At 36.3% G+C, this 20,234-nt stretch overlaps 1 protein-coding gene across 3 annotated transcripts in view; it reads right to left on the bottom strand.

Annotated features, from left to right (window-relative positions):
- Positions 1-20,234, bottom strand: part of kcnab1a (potassium voltage-gated channel subfamily A regulatory beta subunit 1a) — a 144,490-nt gene that overhangs the window by 54,961 nt on the left and 69,295 nt on the right. For all 3 annotated transcript variants that reach the window (XM_042743818.1, XM_042743816.1, XM_042743817.1), the window contains one exon: positions 1,201-1,244. In XM_042743818.1, the coding sequence (XP_042599752.1) occupies positions 1,201-1,244 (44 nt within the window). The remainder of the gene's footprint in view (positions 1-1,200; positions 1,245-20,234) is intronic.

Here is a 20,234-nt window from a genome sequence, read left to right as displayed (position 1 = left end):
CTCATGGGCAGGCCTTGGCCAAAGAAAACTGCCATGGATTCCAGACCTTCAGCTGTCAGTCTGAAGATCTGGCTATGTGAGACTACCTGTGAGCAGATAGTGTCAACAATATATTGGAAACATACATCGACAATAAATGTAAAGAAACAAAGTTGCTTGTCAGGTTTTTCTTAACAATCAACCATATTTTTCAAAATAAGCCCAAAAAAACGCAACCTGCAACCTGTGATTTTTTCAATGCAACTTTGCAACAAAGAAGCCCAAAGTTGCATAAAATATGAGGACGTCAACTGTGGTTACATTACTAAGCTCGTTACTGATTCATTTACTCAGCTGATTTGTTAAAAAAAAAACATACACAATAATACATTCTAAATTAAACGTTCATAAATTTGTTCACCTAAAAGATTTGTTCAGATTTGTTCACTGATTTGTTCAGTGACCCACTATTCAGGACAGGTTACATTATGATTGAGTCACTCTGATAAATTCACTAAACTGATGCGTTGAAAACAGATCATCCCTTTATATTTTTATTAAAATGTGTGTGCATACAGCTCTACCAACCAGCAAGGAAAAAAATAAAAAAAACCTGCCACCCACCAGTTGTGAGCATACTAGTTTTATTTTGGGCTCTATCACTTTTTTATTGACAGACAGGTGGGAGAGAGAGAAAGAAGAACGGGATCATGACCAGATGAACAGGCCAGATTCAAACCTGTGTCTCCTACATGAGCATCGCATTCCGAGCTATTTATCTTCCTGGATATTTTTAGATTTAATAACATGCATACACGGTAGTGCTCATATTTTAAAAGACACACACAGGCATATGGAGTCCCTGTAGCAATGGCCTGCTTCACTCTGAAAGCTGAGTCTGCCTTTTGTCGTCTCGGAGGTACCGAAGCTGACTGGCCCACTCCGGTTACTGGAGTTCAGCTTTTGTAATTGTGTTCATATATCCCACTGTTCAAGTCCCAATCCTCCTTTCCCAGATATCAAGAACCAGATTGTGTGTGTGTATGTGTGTGTTTGTGAAAGAGGGAAAATGCTAGAGAGAGTCAGCGTGGTGTCATGATTAATGAACTGTTAAACAGAAACAAATTCTGCAAAAACTGTCTCTGCTTCTATCTGCTGATTTACTGCACCAAAACATACAGCATATGGAAATATCTTTTTTTGATATAATGTAATACTCACCCAGACCGAGGCATGATACTCTCAATCCAGATTTCCCAAGGTTCCTAGACGGACAGACAGAGAGAGGAGGGAGAGTAAATAAAACATTTATATTAGATTGGACATTGGTGTCCTTCTGGTTCAGGTTTCATGGAGCTAAATTGTATTTCTCAATGTAGATTTTAGATTAAACATATACACAAATGCAAATATATCAACAAAAGTTTGTCTCTGTCGGGTTTACTGGTACTGTCTGAGAAAATTAATAAGTTTTTATCCATGTAGAAGTGCATGAGATGAAGCTGGACAATGAAAACCTGTAAACTAGCTTCCCTTACCAAAAAGTAGTATACCTCAAGTTTATTTTATTAAGTATACTTAAGTAAAGTTCAAGTATATTTTTAAGTCTACTTTATGTAGCAAGTATACAAATATCAGTGTTCTAGTAGTATACTTGTAAATGTACTGTTTCAATACTCCTTGGGACTAAATTGGCCCACTTTCTAGTATATAAAAGTTATACTTTTAAGTATACTTTAAGTATAACAGTAGCAAACTTTGAGTACACAACTAGTTTACCTCTATGTTTGTAGTTTGTTCTGCAATTATACTAAAAGTGAACTTATAGGTATACTTACAGTTTAATTATTAAATACTTTTTACACTTTGAAGTATAGTCTCAGTAAACTACTAATTTAGTAGTTATATACTTCAAGTATACTCATAAATTTTCTTTAAGTGAACTTTACATCATACTTTAAGTATACTACTACTGTATGTCCCTATTTAGGTTTTAATTTGTATATTTTGTTATATGAATATCTGAACATACAAAACATTCAAAGAAAGAACAGGGTATCTGCTTGAAAACAAAAACATTTTATTTTAGCTTCATGCATTCTTTTTTAAAGACTTTAATGTGGGTAAGTTTCATAAAAAAATAAAGAAACATTTTGAACAAAAAGCTGAAAAAAGACTATGAATTGGATAAAACAATAAAAACACGGATTCTAGGAGCACAAGTATAGTTCAAATATATTTAGACTATTTGTGTATAAGTCAAGTATACTTAAATGTCATTTTAAGTATATTTCTGAGATGTACTGTAAATAAAGCCCATTTCTGAGAAGTACATAAAAAGTAAACTAAAAGCATACTTCCTGGCAGGTTAATTATTTTAGTATTGAGTCATATTATAGTTTTTTATCTATTTTTTATAGACTTGTTCGGTGTCGTGTCATAGCTGTGTGGGCGGAGTCGGCGTGGGGGAAAACAGTCCTTTCCCCCTCATTGAAAAAGCATGGTGTTGACTCAGAATGGCCTACATAAAATCATTTCCGCCGCTCGACAGAGCAACATACGCGCAAAAACTGAGCTGTATTGGGTCGGACTGTCCGTACGGTATCTGTAACTGGACAAACGACCCAATGGAATGGCCAGAGTTGTCGTTTACCGACATTTTTACTTACCTAATTGAGAAAGAGAACGCTTACTACAAGCCTATACGAGAACGAGATGGCTAGTGAAAGTAAACATTTGTCGTTTTGTTTTGTTTAATTGTAATAAAGTGATAAAGACTTGAGTAAAAGCCTGTCATACTTTCTTATTGATATATTAAAAACATTTTTAACATTGACAAAACAGGTAACATTAAGGTCCAATGAAATACCTTGAAATGCACAGCATTCTTCTATGTTTTGTGTGCTGCGGCTGCCTAATCATTTTCACAAATACATGCCATAAAATAAAAAGATAACATGAAAATATGTATATAAAATACCAAACATGGTTATTGGGTACTATAGTTAAACCATGGTAAAAACATGTTTTGCTACACTAAACATAGTTTAACCATGGTATTTGTAGTAAAATTGTGGTTTTATGCTACAATTGGTAATAAAAACGCCAAAAAAAAAAACAATAACAAACAAACAAAAACTTGGTTAGTCTACTATACTTTTAATATAGTAATACCATTGCTATTTTTTAAGGGATTGTGTATAATAATATTAAATAAATGTTTTAATAGATTATGACATCACAAAATATCAGGGAGTGAGATTTATTTGATTGTGATGCAATGTAGGGTTACTGTAAGCCCCATCAGAACTGGGTTGCATCGCAGGAGGACGGGACTAATGACAGATCATTGCAGGGTAAGTAGTGTAGCCTATCTGTGCTACCCGCTCAGTGCTACCTCTGATCAGGTTTTTTTTTTTTACTTATTAGCGGTACAGAACGCCACACAGCAACTTTTCGGGCCTGCACCAAGCAAAAATCAAACGAAATCATCACAAAAAGTAAAGATCAAGCGCCTAAAAAGGTCTCAGCGGGATAATTCGAATGGTTTGTTTTCCCCCATGTCATATATGGTTATGACACTTTTTTGGCCATTCTCAGCAATGCCGAACAAGTCTATATAGTATACTTTCATGCTAACCATTTTCATTTCAGTTTTAAAGCTTTAGTTATTTTAAGTGATTTGCGAGTAATCGCATCCAAAATAAAAGTTTTTGTTTACATAACATATACGTATGTGTACTGTTTATATTTATTATGTATATATAAATACTGTACACACACATGCATGTATATATTTAAGAAAAAGTGTTATGTTTATATATTAAAAATATTTATATATAATATAAATTATATGAATATAAATATACATGTGTAAATATTTTCAAAATATATACTGTATATGTGTGTATTTATATATACATAATAAATATGCACAGTACACAAACATATTATGTGAACAAAAACTTTTATTTTGGATGTGATTAATTGTTTGACAGCACTAGTAATTTTGTCGTGTTTTTGTCATTTTTATTAGTTTTTTTAAATGTCCATATAATTTTGTATTAATTTTTATTCTTTATTATTTGAGAACATCGGGTTAAAGTTAAAAAAGGACAATGAATATCATTTTAATTCTACTTCAGGGATATTTTCAAATGTGTTTTTGTTAAATTTTGGTTTGTTTAAATTATAATATAAATTGTTTGGTTTGGATAATTGGTTTAATGTTAATAAAGTTATTTCGTTGAAAAACAAAAAACAAATGTAGATGCCTTTTCAATTGAAATAATGAGTAACAAAAGACAAAAAAAACAAACATTGTTTTTTAAATTTTAACAATGCTTGTGCGATCTGAACAATAATATTGGGATTGATTAAAGGTTTATATGTTAATGCTAAGCTGTTACCATTTACATTCCCAAATTTCGATATTCGTTGACAAGGCAACTTTTAAATGGCCCTCAATTGAGGAAAAAAATGTCATTTGGGTCTAAATGTTGTACAGTAGTTATTTACAGAAATCTACCAGCAGAGGTTTACTGGTTCATGCTAGCCAGCCAAACATTGTGTTGAATAGCAAAGGCATTGCTAGGCATCTGAGGTTATTAACACCACAGAATAACAATAGCACTGGGAATGTGTTGATAAAGCATAGATAATGTTTTTAATGAGATTTATTGATATTAAAGTGGATTCGGATTAGCAACAAACTTCGCTGGGAACGCAGAAAAGTGCTGACAGAGAAATAAGAAATGAGGATGAGCAAGAGAGAGAAAATGCAAGCGGATACATTCTGCAGGGAGAGTGTATTACCTCTGTGCTACTATCAGTATGAATTTATTTCTCTGCATCAAGGCCAGAAAATGAAGGTTCAGGATAATAACAGATTCACCGTGCTGCAGATAATAAACCTGCATGTGTGACGGATTACACATGGCTAATGCGCAACCAGGACCCGAGAACTTACACAGCACGTTCTGTAATATACAGCCTGTCGTTACCATTAGTTTCCAAGGATCCATCTGTCAACTTGTGACAGTTCATAACAACATTAAGTTGAAGAGTGTGACTAAGGAAATAGCACAATCCCCTTTTCAAGAACCAGAGCAAGGTAGAAAGAAGCAGAAACAATAACATGACTAAAGGCTTATACTTATACACACCAGGACCAAATATTTGTTGTGGAAGTATGTTGCAAACAACATTTTGTACAGAAAAACCTGCAGTACTAAAACTTGGCACAGAAAGTCATTCATTAAAGTTTTTTTTTTTTTTTTTTTCTTCAGCACATTAATATTAGTTTAAGAGCTTAGGTATCATAAAAAGCAAGTGTTACAAAAATTAATAATCTAGGTTTATGTTCCTAATTTTTCACAAAATAAGTGGGATTTTGTAAAAATGTATACAATATTGCAATATATATATATATTTAAATAGTACTCGCCTGAATATACATTTAACTAGGATGCGTTCAATTGATCAAAGGTGGCAAAGATATTTATAATGTTACAAAAATGTTTATTTTAAATAAGTGCTTTTCTTTAATTATCTATAATCACCAAAGAACCCTTAGCACGATAAGAACCATTATTAATAATTGTATGATTGTGTTTTTGATCAATAAATGCAGCTTTGGTGAGCATACTTCAGGACAATGCTAAATAAAAAAGTAAAATATATATTTATTTATTTAGTATTGATTGATTGATTGATTGTTATTGAATATTGTTAGTGCACATGTGGTTGTGAAGTCTTTGGGCCTCTGGGGTGAATTTGTATTTTGTAACTGACAGCACTGCAGAAGAAAGTGATCTCTCATATAAAAAAAAAAAAAAAATTAGGTTCCAGTCAGATTGAGAAAGACGTTTAAGATTACATTAAAGGGGTTGCTCAAAATAAGCTGCACCAAAGACAAATGGAGCATTGCGCACTGCAGATAAACAGAGGAGCCTGACCACAACAATGGCACAGCTCAAGAAAAGGAGTCTTGTGTTGTAGGGGACAGCGTGTGATGTATAATTCTCTGTGTACATCTACAATGTGATTGTCAATCTACACTGACAGTATCAAACAGAGCAGAACCATCCAGAGACCAAACAGCTTTTAAAGCAATACACGCACACCCCATGCATCTAGGTTTGTCTCAAGTTAAAGTGGGGATGTTTAAACCGGAGAGTGAGATAGAGGTGCTAAAATCAGTAGACTGAGCTTAAACGATGTAATTAATCTTCATAATCATGCTCTTTAAAGACGCTCCTGCAGACCGTCTGCCCAGTGGCTCTGAGGGGACTGAAGGAGTTATTGCACCAGCAGCTCCTTTTAGCAGACTTGCACTGATCACTTGACACGTTTCTCAATGAATAATTAAGGGAGTAAAGCAGATGTATTGTTCTGATGTCAAACAGCATCAGAAAGTATTATATAGCATAGTGATTCACAATAAAGAATAGTGACTGATCAGTTAGGAGTGTTTTTCAGAAGACTGCTCATGTGAGATCAAGGATACATGACTCTTCAGATAACAATGACTTAAAACACACTCAGATATACATTCTACATTTATTGTGCCTAGATGTGTGTATGATGGACACAATCAGAAAAATAACACAAACTTATCTGTCTATAAGTAGTACATATAAGTTCCTTTCTTAAAGTAGAGTAAAATAATATTCACATTTCTATGGTAAACTGAAAAACAATTATACACATATCATAAGTTTTAAAGGCTTTTATTGGCAAAAAAATATAATAAGTCAATATTTTGTCATGGTGTGCCTATGGTGAGGAACGAGGAACAAGGAGAACACCGGACAATCATAGCTAACAGTCTTTACTGACATCAAGGGAGACACACGTAGGACATGGGATCAACGTTTAAGAAAGCACACAAGACTCAGGAAACACAGGGCTTAAATACACATGGAAACTAATGAGGGAACACCTGGAAACAATGAACATAATGACATGAAGGAAAACACAGCTGGAAACAAATGAACACAATCAGGGCAGGAACAGGAAGACCAAATAAAGGCATAAACATAACAGGGAGCACGTGGGGGAGGAAAACACTAGACACAGAACTGACATATTTACAGTGTTGACCCTTGTTCTTCATAACCTCTGCAATTCGCTCTGGCATGCTGGATATTAGCTTCTGGGCCAAATCTTGACTGATGGCAATCCATTCTTGCCTTATTAGCTTTTGGAGTTGATCACAATTTGTGGACTTCTTCTTGTCCACTCACCTTTTGAGGACTGACCTCTGTGGGATTGAGATCCAGGGAGTTGCGTGGCACAGATCCAAAATTTCAATGTAATGATCTTCGAGCAACTTCTTTATCACTCTTGCTTTGTGACACATTGCTCCATCATGCTGGAAAATGCACGGATCATCACCAAATTGCTCATGGATCCTTGGAAGAAGTCACTCTTGCAGGACATTTTGATACTATTATTTATTCATGGCAGTGTTTTGGGGCAGAATTATGAGAGAGCCCACTCCCTTGGTTGAAAAGCAATCCCACACATGGATGGTCTCAGGATGCTTCACTGTTGGCACAACACAGGACTCATGGTAGCGTTCATCTTTTCTTCTCCGAGCAATCGATTTTCCAGATGTCCCAAACAGTCGGAAGGAGCTTCATCAGAGAAAATAACTTTGCACCAGTCTTCTGCTGTCCAATCCTTGTACTTCCTGCAGAATGTCAGTCTGTCCTTGACATATTTCTTGGAGAGAAGTGGCTTCTTTGCTGCTCTTCTTAACACCAAGCCGTTGTCCAAAAGTCTTGGCCTCACTGTGTGTGCAGATGCTCTCACACCAACCTGCTGCCATTCCTGAGCAAGCTCTGCACTGCTGGTGACACGATTCTGTAGCTGACTCCTCAGGAGGAGACGGTCCTGGCGCTTGCTGGAAACTCTGGGACGTCCTGAAGACTTCTTCACTGCAGTCGAAACTCTCTCTTTGAAGTTCTTGATGATCTGGTAAATGGTTCCTTTAGGAAGGGTGCAATATTCTTTAGTAGCAATTTCCTTGCATGTGAGACCATTTTGATGCAAATCGCTGATGGCTGCACGTGTTTCTTTGGAGTTAACCATTGCTAACAAGAACAAAGATTGGAAGCGCTTCTTCCCTCCATCAGTCTGCTCTTACTTTCTAATTAGGATGATAGTGATTAACCTGACTAGTACTCATTCACACTTACACGTGTGCTGCTGATATTAGTCAATTACTGTTAACTGGTCATTGTGTGTCAGGATCAAAAAAACAGTGAATTATTATTATTATTATTTTTTTGAAAAGTAAATTTATTTGGCCAATAAAGCTTTTAGCAATTATTTAAAACGCACCTGATCTCTCTACACAACAATCTAGAAACAATGTGAATGAACACCACAACAGCTTAAGCTGCAAACTTTGCAAAACACAAAATTCATGTCACTGCCAAAACCTTTGGTCATGACTGTATGTGTGAGCATGTAGACGGTGTAAAATTTAGTTGGAAGCTGAACTGTCATTATTACTATAGAGAACATAACCCATAATCCGAGAAGAACAGAGTGAATCACTCATGCAGTATTCATGGAGCAATAATCAGAGAACAGTTCTCTCACCCATTTTCTCTACTATCTGTCATAATAAATTAATGCGGTATAATATGATGGTGTAAAGTGGAGATGTGATTTGGGTCAATGAGATCCTGACCTCTGGTGATTCTGAGACCCCAGGTGCATCATCTGGAAGCAGTTTGAGCGCACATGAGCATATAAGCATGCTATCTGCTTATGTGCCTCAGCATCTGTTTGTATGTGTTTATATGAGTGTGTTTGTATGCATTGGCTCTTTCCAGAACAACACACCTGAGCCCTAGTTGGGTTTATGATGTTTATAATTGGGTTTTCAGGGTCAGCCTCAGATCTTGCAGCACAAAGTTCGTCTCACGTCTGCAGTTTTGCTGTCCTCAAATAATTTCTGTAATCTCATATTACATTTCATTCTGTCTCTCTTGACTCTTTTCCAGTGTTAAAAGTCATTCTCGTGTGTCGGATCCATGTGCCGTGGTGTTATACACGAAATGGATGTGCCAGAGGAATTGTAACGGGTATTTCATGAAGGTTACAGTCACCGCATGCTATACTTAGAGAATCGCTGTCTCTTCAGACGTGCATCTCTGACCAGTACGGGCCTAATTAGGTAAGAAGTCCCTGTGCACATGAAACATTATTTCATGTTTCATAGCAGAGAAGGTATGTGACGTGTGAGAAAGAAGATATAGTTATTATATAAATGACAAAGACAGAAGATAGGAATTTGATGCAATACAGCAAATGAGAGGATAGGATGAGAGAAAAAAATCAGAAGGTAAAGGACATGAGGCATATACAGCAGCGTTTGGCTGGTTTGACTGCCAGTATTCTAATATGTCAGGGGAGACCCCATCTGTCATCATTAAAAAACTGTCCGCTTCTCTTACGTGCAAACACACACAGTACTACAGACATTCCTACTATGGCCATTTTTGTCCTCTTTTTGGCCATTTTTGTCCCCCCTATAAAAGACATTATTGTTATAAAATATAATTTTATGAAGCATGACATTTTTGTCACTGGATAAAAATTAAGAAAATTGTGAAACACATTGGACAGCTAATAAAAAATAAAAATAAAATAACATACAAAAACATCAGCTGACCAGTGCTTCTTGGTTTGACATTTTGTTAATGACGCAGTGAAATGTATACATTATATGTGGCGCTTAAGTTTTCAAATGTGTTTTGGAGCCCCTGTACCCTTGAAAAACAAAATACCACACTAAGAATTTTGCCTCTTGATTTAATAAAGTCCACCCAAACAGCAAAGGTCAACCGTCACAATCAATTTTAGAAAAATAAATAAATAAATAAAATCATGCAATATCTATGCTCTCATTCACACAATGTTCTTTCAGTGGCTTTGCTTCCTGCCAAAATAAAGCAATGAATGAAATCTGAAGTTAAAAATAAGCAGTAGTTTGACACTCTACTTAATAAAGTCTGGCACTGGTTATTTAAAACAGGACTTATATTCATTTCTTCAGAGGCTTCAATCAAAACTTCATTATACAAAAACTCAAAGAACTGCCTACCAACCACAGTGAACAATACAAAATTTAACTTCTAATATCTGGATATATTTACACTGCAGCAGAAAGGAATATAAACTGCCAGATGCTTAATATCTAGAAGTTACGGATGCAGTGCCTCTGTGCCAGGCTAGCATACATAAATCAAGCTGATTGACAGCGGGCCTTTTCCTTCGTTCTCTGATGCTGATAAAAGTCTGAGATGTTGGGCTGCATGTTTAATGGACAACGACATGCAGAGGGGTATAATAAGATGCATGAAACATTGCAGATGATCCACCCAGCAGTAAGAAAAGAGATTCATCTCATGAGGAAAGAATATTATATGTGATGTTAATATTTGGAGTTGCGTCAGATTGAGTCTGGAATCCTGAATGAATGGATCTTGCAATGCAGAGAGAAATTAAGTAAATAAAGTGTTGGAAATGAACAGTGTGCATGCCTGCCACATTGAGCAAAGCTTTGCCTTGTGCTCTGCTCAAAAGAAGAGGGAGCAATCTGCATAAGTCGGGAGCAAATCACCTACTTCCACAGCTTGAGCTGCACGCAATGAAAACTGTCACTGTGGACTCCTGGAGTCAAGAGATCTTACTGATGTAATATAGTATATTAAAGGTCAACTGAAGAATAAATAAGATTAAAGTATTGTAGAGGTAAATTGCTTTGTAAAATGTAAGGGTAGGAAAGTTATGTTCAATGGGTAAATGTTTTCAGGGTGATCTCATTCATATTCATAGTGTAAGTATTGGTAAGTACTAGGTTATAGACACTGTAATGTATGTATTTAATTATCTTAAGTATAAGTATCTGAAACGTAAAGCCTTTTATAATACAGTGATTTACCAAAATCATTTAGCCAAAAGTCAGCCAAAAGTTTCAAAGTGTTTTTATGCATTTTTACATTTATTCCAAAATAATAAATGCAGTAACAATTTGAACCATATTTTTGAATAATATTCTGCACCTTAGTATTGTAGAACAATGTAAAACAGTATGCAATAATAAAATATTGAGTGTGAATTATAATTTTAATTAAAATTATTAAATGGATGCCACAATATTGGGACACAGACACAAAGATACATCTTTCATTTCATCAAGCTGAATGCTTACTAACTCACACGGTCATCACGTTTTCAGGCCATTTCAAGTTTTATTTTGACGTGACACAAAGCAGTGATATCTAAAGCCTCTTTCACACAGAAAATCCTGGAAAATACACAGATAATGTGTCCAGTGATTTGCCCCGGGATCGTTTGATTGTGGTTCATTCACACTGCCAGTGATTTTCAGGAATCTGTGTGTGCGTTCACACACATCCCATAAAAAAACAACAGATACATTTCACATAACTAATCTACGCTTAATGTGATGCATTCTGTTTCACTTAAGCTGGCGAACGATCTGATATCTGCTTCATTACAGTTTGCACATATTTTTTTGTGGCGAACGCTGATCTGCCTTCAAAACACCCGGTACATGGGCGTCGCTAGGCCATTTTTAGGGGAGCTATAGCCCCCCTAAAATGACCACTCAGCCCCCCTAAAATTTTGAGATTACATAAACTGTACACGAATTTGTGATCGCCCTGGTCCCCTTTAAATTTCATATGAAAACGGCGGCAGACTTCGATCAGCGCGTTCTTCTATCCAGACCTCAGCGGCACAGAGCGAGAAACAGAACACAAGGTGTGTGTTTATCGATAGATTGTTATAATATCATATGTGCAGTTCTTTGTCATGAATACAGTTTACAAAATATCATGGGGGAGGAATCGGTTCCACACGTATTTCACTGTATTCACCCATCATCACACCACAGTTGTTTCCCCCAGAGAAAATGAAGCACATATAAACACATACTTTATAAAACGATGTTGCCATTTTCATTTGAATATATATATATATATGTACATACATATATATATATATATATACACACATTGGGGGCTGAGCCCCCCTAAAATGAAAAACCTGAGGAGAGCAGAGGCGAGAAAGCTGTGGTGAATCCGCTTACCTGGAAGCTTCCGGAACTAAAGTAAATTTACAGAAAATTAACATTGTTTTTCAAATAAATAATTTTACATACTTATTACCAGCACTTTATTAAGCTTTAAGTTACATCTTAAATGACAGGGATCAACTTATAATCATGTTTATATTAATTAGCCAGTGAACTTATTCTCTCAGACGGCCTGCGTATGCGGAGCATTCACGGGTTATATAGATGGAACGCCACTGATATATATACAATAAAAAAAGTGATGCACTGAAATTTATGCACCCCAAAAATATCCACAGATATGTGAATAACTATATATTAGTTTACATTGACAAACTTTGTTTTTCTAGTTAAAAATAACAGTTACTGTACATTTTATTTTACATTTCAATTCATTTTATTTCTACATCCTTACATGGAAATATAGATTGCATTTGCAGATCTGCATCCGGTTTGCTACCTTTTGTATTTAAATTAAATTTAGGAACTGAATTTCAATTGAAAATCATTCTCACTCCAATTTCTCACACACAAATTAAATAATATATATATCTGAAGACTGGTCAAAAAAAAATATCAGTAGGACTCTCATTTATTAGTAAAAGTACAGTGTTATGCTAATTTATAAAATAAATGACGAAAAGCTATGAATATACCAATCCGATCACATTGGTGTCTTCACCAACTTCACCAAAACTGCTGACTCAGTGCCAAAAAAAACCCTTTTTCCATTCCACTCCACTACTTTTCCATTGTTTTTCTATGTAAACACACTAGATGGACATCTTTGACCATTGCGCTCAAGTCTTGCGTCTTTTGCAGCATCTTGCACAAGACAGGACTTCTTAAAATGCAGTGCTCAGGTTAAAAGAAGTTCAACTTTAAAAAAAAAAACGTGTCTTGTGTATTTTTCTCAGTGAAATGAGAAAAATACACAAGGTCTCAAGTTGAGACCTTGTGTATTTTTCTCATTTCACTGCCCACATCTCATTCTGTGTGAACGACCTCTTACTCATACCTTTGCTGAACTGAGAGGAACCTTCAAACAGCATAAAGGTGATACTACAATGTTACATTTATACGATTCAATGCAAATTACAGTACAGTTACAACAGGAACAGTGGGGCTTTACTGAAACGGTATATTTATGCATCAGCCTAGATCTGTAAACACTGAGGCTACACCACCCCAAAAAATAAAGATCTCCTCAAAGAGATCTCTCCGCAAACTGAGCAGAGGAACAGCTTTACTCCAGTATTTTGCTATGTACAATGCCCTCACAGAAGAAATTAGTTGGCATGCATCAATCTGTAAGTGAGGTGTTATTTCTCTTGGGTCTCATTTACACCTTCACATGTTGAGCAGAGCTGTTTCCCTCCCCATGATGCCAGGATGCAGTTACCCTGTGATTATTCCTTCCCCTTCTGTGTGAGACTGAGTCAGAGGACAGATCCCGAGTTCAAGCTCACACTCACATACAAACACATACGCACATCAAACTCTCACATGAGTGCAACACAGGCACATTAATACATACTTACAATCATAATTACACTGAGCTGGACAGAGCATGAGAGAGAAAGAAGGTCGCCAAGCAACGTTAGTGCGAGTGGGCAGAGGAAGAAAAAAAAAAACTCCACTGGCTTTAGCGTGGGGATTCAAGCATCCGCTTAGTGTTAGCTTCTGGTGAGATTTCAGCACCTTGTGTGGGTGTCTGATTGAATGACTGCTTAAAACATCACACACTGGTCATTTCATTACACTCAATGAAAGTATAAGAACTCAGAGAAAGAGATCAGTTTATGAAGAAATGAGTCTGACTCACCCGCATATCTAAGGGTATTTGTGATTAAATCAGTTTCTCATTTCTTTTCTCAGAATGAGCTTTTATTGCCAGGTTTATGCATATGAGGAATTTGTTTTCGTGACAGAAGCTTCCACACTGTAACAGAATGACAGTGACAGAACAAAAAAACACAGATTAAAAAATAAATAAAATAAAATGGGACAAGTAAATAAGGAATAAAAAAAAATTATATAACAATATTATATAATATACAGATATATAACAATAGACAGTTGTATGTAAAGGTATATTATGTGCAAATTGAAATTAAGACTAAGTATGTTTGTTAGATAAATAAGTGTATAAGCATATAAATAGTGTGTGTTCCACAATTATTGTCAGGTGTTCATGAGATGGATTGCCTGAGGGAAGATACTGTTCCAGTGTCTGGTTGTTCTGGTGCTCAGAGCTCTGTAGCGTCGACCAGATGGCAACAGTTCAAAGAGGAAGTGTGCTGGATGTGAGGGGTCCAGAGTGATTTTACTAGCCCTTTTGTTCACTCTGAATGAGTACAGTTCTTGGAGAGTGGGGAGGGTTGTACCAATGATTCGCTCAGCAGTCCGGAGTACCCTCTGTAGTCTTCTGAGGTCAGATTTGGTAGCTGAGCTGAACCAGACAGTTATTGAAGTGCAGAGGACGGATTAAATGATGGCGGAGTAGAAATGTTTTTAGCAGCTCCTGTGGCAGGTTGAACTTTCTCAGCTGGCGAAGGAAGTACAACCTCTGCTGGGCCTTTTTAACAATGGAGTCAATGTGAATGTCCCACTTCAGGTCCTGGGAGATAGTGGTGCCCAGGAACCTGAATGACTCCAGTGCAGTCACGGTGCTGTTCATGATGGTGAGGGGGGGAGAGCAGGGGGGTTTCTTCTGAAGTCCACAATCATCTCCACAGTTTTGAGCGTGTTGAGCTTTAGATTGTTAAGACTGCACCAGACAGCCAGTTCCTTAACCTCTGTAAGCAGACTCGTCACCTTCCTGATCCACTGACAGATGGAGGTGGGCACAGAGAGCTGAGTTAGTTTGGGCAGGAGGAGGTTTGGAATGATAGTGTTAAAAGCCGAGCTAAAGTCCACAAACAGGATCCTCACATAAGTCCCTGGTCTGTCTAGATGTTGAAAAAATCGACAAAATACAATGTTGGCTGCATTGTCCACAGATCTGTTTGTTCTGTAGGCAAACTGCAGGGGGTCCATTAAGGGTCCAGTGATGTCCTTCAGGTGGGCCAGCACCAGTTTTTCAAAAGACTTCATGACCACAGACATTAGAGCCACATGCCTGTAGTCATTTAGTCCTGTAATTTTGAGTTTCTTTGGGATGGGGATGATGGTGGAGGGTTTGAAGCATGAAGGGACTTCACACAGCTCCAGTGATCTGTTGAAGATCTGTGTGAAGATGGGGGCCAGCTGGTCAGCACAGGATCTCAGACATACTGGAGTAACACAATCTGGGCCTGGTGCTTTTTTCCTTTTCTGCTTCCGGAAGACCTGGCGCTCCTCATCTTCACTGATCTGAATTGCAGGTGTGGGGGAGAGGGGGGTTGCAGGATGGTTGTGTGGAGAGGTGTTCAGGGCGGGTGTTGGGTGTTTTTTCAAACCTGCAGTAAAACACTATCTGCCAGTAGTTGATTCGCCACAGTGCGGGTGGATGATGTCTTATAATTGGTGATCTCCTTCAGACCTTTCCACACTGATGCTGAGTCGCTGGAAGTGAACTGAGTCCTTAGTTTTTCAGAATAATTCCTCTTTGCCACTCTGATCTCCTTTTCCAGTGTGTATTTAGCCTGTTTATACAAGATCTTGTCCCCCTTCCTGTAAGCATTTTCTTTGGCCTGATGGAGCTGTCTGAGTTTTGCAGTGAACCATGGTTTGTCGTTGTTGTAAGTTAGATGAGTCCTTGTAGGAATGCACATATTTTCACAGAAACTGATATACGATGTTACAGTCTCTGTGAGCTTGTCCAGATTGGTGGCAGCAGCTTCAAAAACATTCAAATCAGTGAGGTCAAAACAAGCTTGTAAATCCTGCTCTGTTTCATAAGTCCATCTTTTTACAGTCCTTAATACAGGTTTAGCTGATTTCAGTTTCTGCCTGTAGTTCAGTATACGATGAACCAAACTGTGGTCAGAGAGTCCTAAAACTGCCCGTGGAACAGAGTGATATGCATCCTTTATTGTGGCGTAACAGTGATCAAATATATTATTGTCTCTGTTGGGACTTGTAATGTGCTGTCTGTATTTTGGCAGTTCACAGGAGAGATTGGCTTTATTAAAGTCCCAGAGAATGATAAAAAAACAGAGTCCGGGTGTTGTTGTTCTGTGTCTGTGATCTGATCAGCGAGTTTCTGTAAAGCTGAGCTCACGTGCGTTTGCGGAGGAATGTAAACACTCACGAGAGGGAACGAGTGAAACTTCCACGGTGAGTAGAAAGGCTTGCAGTTAATGAAGAGCACTTCTAGATCTTAACAGCACATATTCTTTAACACTGTTACATCTGTACACCACCTCTCATTGATGTAAAAGTATGTCCTGCCACTGCGCGATTTACCCATTAATTCTGCGTCGCGATTTACTCTAAAACAGCTGAAAGCCCTGCAGATTTATCGCCCTGTCCAGAATGGCGTCGTTCAGCCACGTTTCTGTGAAACACAGAGCTGCAGAGTTTAAAAAATCCTTATTTGTCTGGGAGAGCAGAAGAACGCCACGGAGGCTGCCGTGCTTGGATACATGTTGCTCTCTTGCTCCATCTAACAAAACTCAGCTAATTCATCACATCTCTTTTCGAAACCATCAGCTTATATATTTTTTAAAATATGAAAAAAATATATATATATATATATATATATATATATATATATATATATATATATATATATATATATATATATAGATAATTACTTTACATGCTTATCATATGTAAAATGTGTCTGCCTACATTAATTATCTTAATAAAATAAATATATAATACATAACTGATAACACTGTAGTGCTTTTACAGCAGTATTTTGTTTTCATAATAAATAAATAAATTTTTAAAACATTAACTTTAATTTTCATTTGTAGCATAAGGAAAATGTGCAAGTAAGTAAATAAAGACATAAAACATTTAGTTCATGCAATGAAATTGCACCTTAGGAAGATAATTTGCCAAAAGAATAAAATCATCTACCCAACTTGACACACTCCTTGTTGTAACTTGCCTATAGGGGACCAAGTAAGACATGACTGACAAAATAAAATTACAACAGGTTGAAGATGCCCCATTTACTTTAAAAAGTGTAGCAGAAGCGTTTCATCATAAGGAGAGCTGCATATGGCATGAAACAATTTATTATTAGACTGGTATGGTAATTATTCAAATGAAATGACAAATGCTCATCTGTGCTGGAGCCATCTCCAAGAAAAGGGAACATGATTTGTAGTGAAAAGCTGCCAAAGGTCTTAGTGATAATCACTGACTCCCTCTGTAAAACACACAAACAGATCATAAAGCCCTTGCAACATGGCATAACAGTACTCACAATTTATTGTTCCAACAACGTGTGATTCAAAGACATATTTTATGAAGGAATACTGTGATATGTAAATATCTGGGAAGGCTCTATTCAAGAATCTTGGAAAATAAACACAGAGCCTTTTGAAAAACAGATTATGTAAATCTTTCCCCAACAGATGAACGTTGCAGCAGCAGCCGCTTCTCTCTCCGTTTCTACCTGAAATCCTTTTAGGCAACAACAATGCCTGAAGTTAATTTGAAAAGAAAGGCGGTGTGAGAAGATTTACTGTATTAAAGTATAATCTAACAATGTGGGTGCATTGGATATCTGTTTCTTTGAGTGAACAGAGATGCATTTCATTCTGCTGAGCAAGCCATTCTTTAATTACAGGACATGTGATTATTATGTTTGTTGAAAATATGATGACACATTTGGCTGGTCTATGCTATAAGATTACCGAGAGAAACCATATATATATATATATATATATATATATATATATATATATATATATATATATATATATATATATATTTATTTATTAATTTATTCATTTATTTATTTTTCCCCTGTTTCAGAAACTCTTTTTATTATTTCTGATGGGTGTGATGGGTAACTGAAATCAAAAGACATTCAAACTCTCAACACTGTCTCTTCCGATCATTTCTGTACAAAACCACTGTGTTTGCATGCTGCCAGCCGGTTTGACACAAGTCTTTTGTCGAGTCTGCTTTACTTGAAACAGAGAGAGAAAAGCTGAAATGGCACTAAATCATGCCTATGCTGATTCAGTTTTTTTACCATGTCATTGCTTGTGTAAGTAGTTTGTTATGTAACTGTTCAAGTTTTGTGCGAGGGAGCAATAAGCCCTGTGGAGCACAATAAGCCTTTTGATGAGAGAACCAATCACCTGTATCAACTCCAAGGCTGTTTCACATTGGACTGACTCACAATCCTGCAGTTTCTGATGATCCATATGTGTGATTTTCTGCCATATCCCATTTAGCCCATTTATTCTGTCCAATCAATTTACATGTGGAAAACAAATTACATTATTGGAGCATTACTTACGAAAAATACCTTATTATGAAGATGTCACTTTCAATTGATCTTAGAAAAAAAAACTATTTTTGAAGGTAAGGTGTGTAATTTTATGTAACAGTATTTTATGTAATACATGGAAACATTTAATTAATACAAATGAATTTATTACATAAATTTAATATAACTGATTAATACAATAATGTATTGTTATATGCTATATACTTCTATTATACTGCACTACTACAAATAGCGTTCAAAAGTTTGGGGTTGGTAAGAATTTTTAAATGTTTAAAAAAAAAAAAATGTTTTCAGCAGCCATTACTCCAGCCATCAGAAATCATTTAAATGTGTTGATTTGGTGCTCAGGATATACAGTATGTCTATCTACATATAATAAAGTTTACATAAACATGGCACACCTTTAACACTGATGGTTATTGGATTTGTTAAACACTTTTTCAGTGTTTTTTCTATTGGCTTTAGAGGCATTCCTGTTGTTTGCCATAGTGTTAAGGATATAACTGTGACATTGTGCATGTATGTATAGTAACAGAGAGAATTCTATTAGAATTCTAACTATTCATCTTACAGCATAGTTCATAAACACTTCAGTATTCCCATTTGAGTTGCTTTTCACTTCAGGCAAAGAAATCTATAAAAATACCATTTGATAGCCTGTTAGATCTGTGGAAAAGCCAATTCTAGTGTGACAGGCCTGTACAGCTGCCAATGTACAATATCCACAAACACACACATACACACCCACTGATTCATCTTGGGGAGGAAGGAAAAATAATGAGAACTAGCAGAATGTCTGTCCTTTATTATTTTTGTGCTTGGTGAGTATGATGGGGGATGGAAGGGGTGAAGGAAAAAAGCTCAATAATAAATCAGCAGCAGGAGTGAGAGGGGAAGTTGATGAACCCTTTGAATCGCACTTTAATAGATTCTGTCAGCCTTGGACCCTAGACCGCCTGTAAGAGTACACAGAGGACAGCATGGACCCTGAGATAAACACTGCATAATGCTAAATGTTAAGAGATAAGATGCCTTTCAGTAAAAGACGTTTATAATTTTTCTTTCGCAGATTGATTTCTTATCTTAAGATCATTTATCATAATTATCACAGTAATTAGTACTCACATTACTCATGTTAGCAATTTTTTCAATTCATTCACGTCAAATAAATTTATAGACCATATAAACTTTCCTTGTCTAAGTCACTGTTAAAAATGATTGTGATTTTAACAGTAAAAGACTCTAAAAATGCTACAGTAAAAATCAATTAATTGGTTAATGCTAAGTTCCCTTACTATACACGGTGAAAAACTGTAATGGGCATTTCATGTAATTTTACAGTAAAATACAGTTTTTTTAAGTGAAAAAAGAACGTATAATTAATGTATAAAAACTGTAAATTGACATTTCCTGAATTCAATGTGTTACATTTTACATTTGATGTTTTTCATTTAAATTACTGTGTTTCTTCTTAGTTTTTCTTACCAATTATGTTTATTAGGGTTGTATGTTACTACCTAATAGGGGTGTAACCAGAGCCGTCACAAGGGCTGTGCCAAGTGTGGGACCGCACAGGGCCTCGTGGTAAAATAAAGTGACAGATTTGATGATGTAAAGCCAATAGTTTTAAAGAACATGCTTTTGTTGGGCGCAACAGAGCTTGAAGACCAACGGCTTGACAAAACCTGTTTGTCTTGGTAGCATTTGACAGAAAAATAAATAAATAAACAGATA

The sequence above is a fragment of the Cyprinus carpio genome, chromosome B18 (genome assembly GCF_018340385.1).
Source record: "Cyprinus carpio isolate SPL01 chromosome B18, ASM1834038v1, whole genome shotgun sequence".
NCBI lineage: Eukaryota > Metazoa > Chordata > Actinopteri > Cypriniformes > Cyprinidae > Cyprinus > Cyprinus carpio.
Note: the sequence above shows the minus strand (reverse complement) of the source record. Positions and strands in the feature narration are given on the sequence as shown.